This window comes from Spermophilus citellus (assembly GCF_964194105.1).
Source record: "Spermophilus citellus genome assembly, chromosome: X".
NCBI lineage: Eukaryota > Metazoa > Chordata > Mammalia > Rodentia > Sciuridae > Spermophilus > Spermophilus citellus.
The window spans coordinates 47,320,423-47,329,778 of NC_138190.1; the positions used below are offsets into that span (position 1 = coordinate 47,320,423).

Consider the following 9,356-nt stretch of genomic DNA (forward strand, 5'->3'; position numbering starts at 1 on the left):
CCTCGAAAACAAACTCTGGGTTTCTAATTCCTGCTTGATATTCCAGAGCCCAGAAAGCAAATAGCTTAATTTCTGCTCACCATTTTTGTGTTTCTGGTATAATGTGATTTTTTTTCTTGTATTTTAGCTTGATTGTCTTTCACAGTACCTATTTATGTAATTTTTTCTTCATTACTTATATATTTAGAGTAAAGGGGAGAGGGTTACCAAAGTATGTGGAATCACTGTGCCATATTGACCTGGCTACAATATGTGTTTTTTTAAAAAAATCTCAAGATGCTTTTATTTTCTAAACTATCTTTTTAAAAATATTTTTATTTACATATGACAGCATAATGCATTAAAATTCTTATTCCACATATAGAGCAAAATATTTCATATCTCTGGTTGTATACAAAGTATATTCACACCAATTCATGTCTTTATTCATATACTTTGGATAATAATGTCCATCACATTCCACCCCATACCCCCTCCCTTCCCCTCCCACCCCACCCTATCTAGAGTTCATCTATTCCTCCCACGCTCCCCCCTCCCTACTCCACCATGAATCAGCCTTCTTATATCAGAGAAAACACTTGGCATTTGTTTTTTTGGGATTGGCTAACTTCACTTAGCATTATCTTCTCTAACTCCATCCATTTACCTGCAAATGCTGTGATTTTGTTCTCTTTTATTGCTGAGTAATATTCCATTGTATACATATGCCACATTTTTTTTATCCATTCATCTATTGAAGGGCATCTAGCTCTTGTGAATTGTGCTGCTATAAACATTGATGTGGTTGTGTCCCTGTAGTATGCTGTTTTTAAGTCCTTTGGGTATAGACCGGGGAGAGGAATAGCTGGGTCAAATGGTGGTTCCATTCCTAATTTTCTAAGAAATCTCCAAACTGCTTTCTATATTGGCTGCACCAATTTGCAGTCTCACCAACAGTTATGAGTATACCTTTTTCCTCATATCCTCACCAACACTATTGTTGTTTGTATTCATAATAGCTGCCATTACAATATGTATATTTAATACATATGTTTATATACATATTGTATGTATATTTATATACATACAATATGTATATAAACACTACAATATGTTTAATATATGTATATTTGAGAATTACAACAAGCAGCTGAAATGGTATGAAACATATTGGACATGAGATCCTGACTTTACTTTCTGCCTCTCTGTGTTCTTGAACAAGTCACTTAATCCCTATTGTAGAACAATTTCTTTGTATTTAACAATGTGAAATTTGTCCTGGATATAGCAATCTTGACAAAGTTTTCATTTGATTTTATGTTTTGTTTTGTAGGAAACAAGTAGTAAGTGACAAGGGGTTATTTGATCATCAAAGTATCTCAGAAAACTTGGGAAAAATATTTCAAATAAACAGATATTTTTACCCCACAGTTTCAGGACTCTCCAGTCTTTAGAATAAAATAAGTCTTAAAACTTTGAGGCTTTGTAGCTCATATTGTAATTACTAAATTTAGTGTTAAAAATCCACTCAAGTTTGCCAAGATAAGTGAAATTTCCATGCATAGTACTTAAAATCAGTCCTCTTTGTTTTCCAAAATGATTAATGTGTAACATACTCATGTTTAGGAATCTATATTCCCTCAAAAAAGAATAGCATAATAGCATAATTAAGAATTTATATTTATGGGATAATGTTAAATTAGGTCTTAATACCCATTAGACATTAATTGATAATTAATTATCTTATTTTATATTCTCAGTTACTCATTGGGGTAGAATCTATACAAATATAAAGATTATATATATATAAACTTACTTTTAATCCTATTATAAAATATGAAAATCATGGTTTTAACTATTTCTTCTTTATTTCTGCCCTTATATTTTTCCTTCTTGGGTTAATATTATACTTATTTAGATATATTCTCAGGATTTCACTAGTTTTACTTCTCACTTTTAAAATATTTTTTAGGATATCAATAATCTTACCAAAATGAGCAAAAAAAGAGAAATACCATCTCAGACATACTAAGATAACAGAATGTAGATTATCAACTAATTGATTTTTAGGGGGAAATAGTATATGATTGTGTGGTAAAATGATTTAACTGCAAGGTATTGGCTGAAATCTTTTCAATGATGATGTTTTATTTGTTACCTCATGGTATTTCTAATTTCCTTTGTATCACGCAAGGTTGTTTTGTTGTTGTTGTTTTGGGTGACTTGTCTTTAGCAAAAATGAAGCATTCTTTAATTTTTACATGTTTAGAAATATCAACTATCCTGTCTTTTGATATATTTATGTATTATATTGGCATTATTACAGTTTATGTAGTCCTTATTTGTGTTTTGGTATAATTAGTATGGCTTCTTAGAGGACTCATTTCCTAGAATATAAGGGATTGGGTCTTTTTTAGTAGTTTTCTTCTTTATAATTATATTGTTAGTCATCTTGCAACACTCTATTGGACTTACTGGACTATTATGTGTATCCATCAATGTTAATTTCTATTACCAGTTCTTGGTATACATTGCTACTAGTCTATGTAGCAATGTATACCAAGAAAAAGATGTCCTCTCTAGGGGCTGGGATGGTGGCTCAGTGGTAAAGTGCTTTCCTAGCATGTGTGAGGCACTGGGTTCAATTCTCAGCCCTGCATATAAATAAATAAAATAAAAGTCCATTGACAACTAAAAAATATTTTTTTAAAAAAAGATGGCCTCTCTACATGCACATAATTTGTGGCATATAGCAACTGGATGGTTCCCCTGTAAGAATTAGAAAGAGGTACCTCCTGTAGACTGACACAGCCCAGAACTGGGGCACTTGGTGTGGAAAAGAGAGCTCAGGCTGAATTTTGTGCTCTCTTATTGGGTACCCTTAGGCTGCTTACAGCCCATGGGCTGTTTACAACCCATAGGATTACAGCCATTGGTATGGTATATGTTTTTCTGAAACTATAGGTGACTTCCTCATTGTTTTTCCTGTACTCTTTTTTACTTGCCCACTGATAGAAACAAGTATGTACCTATATTTACATATACTTAAAATGAGAAAATATCCGTGAACATTTAACATTTTTCTATATAAAAGCAACAAAACTTAGATATGCTGTAGCATTTGCTGTTTTTCACTACAACTACCTTTTCATAAAAGCATTGGGGTAGCATCATGTTTCTTTTACTGATTAAAAGTAGTTTCAATTAAGGATAATGTGTGTGGTCAAAATTACAATTTGTAGTGAGAGTCACGCGAAGGTGAATTTCTATCCCTTTAACACTGTCCCTGACTTTCTCAAAAAATAATTTATTAAATAAAACTGGAACTTTTTGTCATCCAAAACACGTATCAGCTACTCTTCTTACCAATTCAGAATGGGAACCAATATCTGGGTATAGGAATGCTTTTGAAAATTGAAAGCAGGCCAGTGTGTTGCTTCTACTGTTGGACTGTTTGTGTATGCATACATGTGTGGGTGTATAAAAGAAATAGCAGGTATAAACATACATATGCTGAAAAAGGGGTTTTTGTTTTTGTTTTTGGTCCTGGGGATTGAACCCAGGGGCACTTGACCACTGAGAAACATCCCCAGACCCTTTTGTTTTTTATTTAGAGACAGGGTTTTACTAAGTTGCTTAAGGCCTCACTAAGTTGCAGAGGCTGGCTTCAAACTCACCATCTTCCTGCCTCAGTCTCCTGAGCCACTGGGATTACAGATGTGCGCCTCCACCACACCCAGCTGGAAAAGATACTTTTTAAGGTCATTAAGGGTTCCACTTTTTTTCAATTTAACTTATTATGTTCTTTTATCCTACTTTGCCTACTACATAGTTTCATAAATCACTGATGTTTTTGTTTATATTAACACTTGGGATGAGTTGGGCCTGGGAAACAGAATATCCACAAGTATGTGTTTATGTATTTTTTCCAGAGTGTGTAAAGTGCCCCGAACTCCTTTTTTGGAGCTCACTTAAAAAACAAGTTTTTGGTTACCTGGTGGGCACATGCTGGCCTGTTCTCCATGTGTCTGCATCTGGGTAGCATGTCTTTTAACCTCAGGAAGCACTTACTATGGGGATCCTTTCTGATTACTACCATCTGGTTATTACTTCTCTTTACTATCTTACCATAGTGTCTAGCATGTATCATACTGTATTTTAATTTTCTCTTTACTTGTCTGACTTCCATTAGGTATTTCTATCCTCTTTGGTTGTGTCTTATTCATCTGGCAGGCCTATTACACCCTGCATGGCACATGGTAGATGCTCAATATCTAAATACTGAATATTTTAAATGAGGCTTAAAGAAATAGATTATGTAGTAATGACCTGGTTTTAGTAGCCAGTCTCTATGTGTTGAACTGTGCTTCCTGCTGAATATAGAAGAGAAATTCTATAACACTTGAGCCTGCACTTAAGGAATTAGGATCTCTGATAATAAGGTAAATATTTCAAGTTCTGTCCTCTGTTTTGCCCAGGCCAGTGCCCCACTGTGAAGGGGATCTATTAATTCCCTGCATGGAGGTGAATGCAGCATTTCTGCAGTCTTAAAAATGAGTAGGGGTTAACCTAGTCAAGGTAATTGCAAGTAGGCCATTCTCAGCAAAGGTTCTTGAATAGAGCTACATAGGCAAAAGTTAGATAGTGTGTTTGGTGAAAATCCCAGCAGTTTAGAATTTCCAGCATATGAAGTGTGAAGTAAAGAAGCTAAAGTGATGTTCCCTTAGAAAGGTAAGCAGGAGTGGAATCCTGGAGGACCTTTCATACTTCATTGATTTATAGAATTTAATGTTGTAGTACAAAAACCAAAAGAGACTAGCATAGTGGATAAAAGCACATCTTTGGCAGCAAAGCTATCTGGGTTTGAACTTCAGCCTTTTGCTAGCTTTGTAACTTAGTCTTCTTTTGTGTTGTATGATTTTTATTCTGTAAAGGGAGAATAGTAACAGTAATCACTCCATTAATGAGTTTAATGAGTTTAATTCCTCCTTTAAGAATAATAAATTTAATCACAGAGTATTTAGAACATTCAATAAAGCATTAACAGCTGATATCATTTTTATTATTAATTTTGTATTGATGCAGTAGACAGGCCATTATGGCAGCCTGTATGGAGGATGAGTTTTGAATAGATTAGAATCAGAGAGTGGAGAAACCATAGGGAAATTAGTGTGCCCCTTTAGTAGCTTCCATTAGCATGTGCTGCATACCTCTGTGATATAGTCCTGTGTAATGGTTTTAGTGAAATCAAACACTTTATGGATGGATTTTATGTAGACTGGACTAAATGCAACCTTCTCATCTTGTTTTTTTAAAAAATTTACTTGGCATAAACATACTAGAAAGATGAGCTGTGGAGCTTCCAGGACCTTGCATGGCATGGCTAACCACTGAACCTGCTACTTCAAAGTATATTTCAAAACTCATTTCCTGAGAAGGTAATCTGGAGAAAGGGAAACCAATTGTTTCTCAGTAGATGATTGAAGATAACAACAAGGTTGGGTTCTAGCATGGGTTTGAGACTAATAGGGGCTATCTTCTGATAGTTACCATTTTATTCTAAAACTCAGGTTACACATATCGCTGCCTATTTTATGTTGAATGTGATCAGCAGGCAATGGGTATCATGAAAGGATAAGAAAACCAGGCTGTGGATGGAGCTGTCCTACCTATTTAGGTATTTGTTCCAAAATATCCTGTAAATATCTGTTCTCATACCTATAGGGATACACATTATGTTAGTTTACAGGTCTGTCAGAAAAATTTACTGAGGTCATTTATGTAAAAACATTTGAAAAAATCCAAAGATACTTTAAAAATGAAATGATTTTTACTTGTATCTGTCCTTTTATTAAATGAATCCAGCAAGAGTTGGAAGATAGGCCAAATAATCACCTTGTATGCAAGCTACCCTAGTTTTCATATAATTCAAAGTTTGTTGGTCTGCCTTTGAGGAACTCCTGCTTTCAGTGAAAGCTAGGGAAATACACTTGAGTCTTTTTTCCTGTTTTTCCTGTTAAGATGTTCTTTTAAATTATTTCCCTGTGTTAATCTCTGTTCCAGAAAGCTGAGGTTTCTTCAAGTCTGACCACTGATGAGTGAGGCATTGGTGTCCCTTTTTCCAGTACTTCTGGAAGGCCTATTCATAAACTCCCTGGATAAGAGAGACACATCAGTGCCCCAACCAAAGTTTTGAGACGTGCCTGAGAGACTTATGTCCATTCAGTAGTTCTTCCTCCACCTATTTCTACACTAAAGATGGACCTAAAGCTAAAAAATCCTGACTTCTGGTACAGTCTTCATGGACATGTTCCAGGACTTCTGGACTGGGACATGGGGAATGAGTTCTTCTTGCCTTGTACCACAGACCAGGGCCCTTTAGCTGAGCAGAACCTTGCTAAATACAAAATACGAGTAATGAAGCCCCCAGAAGTACCCCAGGAGTGGAAACCTGGTCCTGATGAAGATGCTCCTCAGTCTGAACCCAACTTGTGGATGTGGGTGAACCCAAACATTGTGTGCCCTCTCAGCAGCCAGGAGGCCCCAAAGCCCAATAGTAAGGATCTGACAAGCATGGCTTCTTCCCCTCAGGCACCCACAGAAGATGAAGAGTCTAACTTCTCAGAGGCTCAGGGAGTGTTGGAGTCCCTGCCACTTTCCTCCAGTGAGCAGTCTCCCCAACAGAAGCACCTCATCTCTTCCCCAAGTGACTGTGAGCTCACAGAAGAGGAAGCTGAGGAACAAGAGTACAAGTCTTCTGAGGCCCTCATGGCCCTTAACAAAAAGGACTGCTTCCAGAAGCCAAAGCTGTGGCAAGCTAACAACCAGGAAAGGAAATCCTGGCCACGGCCCCCACTCAATTATAGCCATCTCATTGCCCTAGCATTAAGAAACAGCCCTCCTTGTGGTCTTAATGTGCAACAGATCTACAATTTCACTCGAAAGCATTTCCCCTTTTTCTGTACAGCTCCAGATGGCTGGAAAAACACCATTCGCCACAACCTCTGCTTCCTAGGCAGCTTTGAAAAGGTGCCAGTCACTGTTCAGGATGAGGCTGATGCAAAACCTCGCTCTTGCCTCTGGAGGCTCACCGAGGAGGGACACCGCCACTTTAAGGAGGATACCCGTCTCTTAGCCTCTGCTAGAAGAGAGACCATCCAACAGTGCATGAGCCAACCAGATTTGATGCCTTCCCTCTTTGACCTTTGAACAACTGCTCCCTTTCTGGAACACTGCCCTCCTTTCTGTGCCTACCCATGTTCTGATTGACCTTTATTAATCCCTCAGCCTACCCTGCCTGATTGCCAAGTTGGTCTTTAGCTAGTATTACAAATCTGGTGTTAAATAAGGTGAGAGGTAGGTTCAGAGGAGGTGGGACTTCAATCTAGGTGGGAAATCATTGAAGACTTCATCAGGGTAGTGGCATTTGTTCTATATTGAACAGAGGCAGGAAATCCCAGAAACAATGGCATGGAAGCTAAGGAAAGAAGGGAATATTTTTGTGGGAGAAAGGAATTCTGTTTACTTCCCTGTTCAGAGCTGTTTCAGAAAGCTGAGGTTTCTCTAAGTCTGATCTCTGATCAGTGAGATATCTATGCCCCTTTTTCCAGTACTTCTGGCAGGCCTACTGCTGAGCTCTCTAGACGTGATATACTACATCAAACAATGCACCAACAGAAGTTTCGAGAAATGCCTGAGAGACTTCTGGCCTTTTGGATGTCTTCCTTCACCTATCCCTACACTAAAGCCCCAAAGCTGAAAATCTTGTGACTTTTGATACAGTTTTCATGGTCAGGTCCCAGAGTCACTGTATGCTCACACATGAAAGACAATGGTGGCCTATAAGGTATAAAATATATGATGGACCCAGACTGTGGGCAACCTTGAGTACCTCATGAAGATCTATACATATAAAAAGAATTGGGCCTGACGTTTAGTCACTTTTTAAGTGAGCCATTTTATTCTTCAGATCCTTACTTTTCTCTTGCTGGTCTTGGTCTGCTCATCCTTGTTCTATTTTCATCCAGTTCCAGTACTGACAACTAATTCCAAGCAGCTACTTTTCGTTTGAATATTGAAAAACCTTGAATTGCTGCTGTATTAACTCCCAAGCTTTTTGATGACAATGCTTGGTTTCCTCATTCTTTCATTCACCAAACCTATATTGAGAAAATGCCAATATGTCAAGGTCCACCTTAGGTGCTAAGGATAAAAAAAAATGATAAATATTAGTGGGAGATAGATAATTCTTATGTAGATATTATGAAACGTGAAGTTGTCATGGAGTTGAGAGATTGTTCCTGGGAAATATAAAAAGCATCAAAAAGAAAACATTTTTTGAGCTAGTTTCCAAGAATAAATAGGGATTTGTTGAGCAGATAAACAGGAGAAAGGACATTACAGGGGCAATAGTGTTAACAAAGTGAATGGGGTATTTGGGGGAATGATAAGTTCAGTGCAGTTTAGTTACAGTAAGGCCAAGAATGGCTGTAAGAAAAGTAGCCACAAGACATTTTATGTACCACTTGGGTGTTTAGATTTTCTTTGTGGGCGTTGGGGAATCAAGAGATATGAGTGATGTGTTACAAAAGAACAAAAACAAAACAAATGTTTCAGTATTTGGTTTTCTAATTTCAAAATTTATATTTTTGTACAAATAAGCTTTTGTAAAAAATAAAATGACTTTGTTTTCTATGTTTATTTATTATTAAACAAATATATACTAACTAAAATCTAGAAAATTGATTTTAAGTTTCCATTTAGTTGCAAAACTTTCAATAATGGGGATACAAAAATGTCTGTTAAATACAAAAACAATTCAATATTTAAACAATTGACTGATTGCATTTCTAATGATTTACTGTAGCTGATACGCAACCATTTAGGTTGTATTTCAAAAGCAAGATATTCAAACAATTCTTTCAAAAGCATAATTGTAAATGCTACATCTGTATCATAGTTGTTCTGTCCAAATTTATAGAATGTTTTGGGATTAATAAACATATTGTGTTTACAAGTAGTCAATGTTTGCTGATCATTTTCTTCCCAAATTAACACTTATAAGAAAAAGCCTAAAAATAACAAATAAAAAAAGAAAAAGAGACTATTCTGAAATTAATGAAACTATATTTATAGCAAACCATGTTTCTAATATATCTACTCTGTAAATTTTCCAGACAGGTCAAACTTTCATTTTCAGAACTGAATCTGAATTTTTCTGCTGCAACTTCACAACTTTGAGCATTGAATCCCTCTGTTTAGTTTTTTTCCATGATTCTTCTTTTTGCTCTTGTTGCTTGGAAAAAGCAGTCATTGGATCATTTCTTCCAGTCATCTCTGATGATTCAAGTGAAGGACAGTCTTCCTTTGGAGGAAGT

The 9,356-nt window shown here is 36.4% G+C and overlaps 1 protein-coding gene across 1 annotated transcript; it reads left to right on the forward strand.

The window, feature by feature from the left end:
- Positions 1–6,237: 6,237 nt before the first annotated feature.
- On the forward strand, positions 6,238–7,188 carry FOXR2 (forkhead box R2; the record flags this gene model as incomplete). Its single annotated transcript, XM_081278147.1, has 1 exon — positions 6,238–7,188. One exon carries the CDS (start codon positions 6,238–6,240, stop codon positions 7,186–7,188), a length of 951 nt encoding a protein of 316 aa, XP_081134273.1.
- Positions 7,189–9,356: the final 2,168 nt, after the last annotated feature.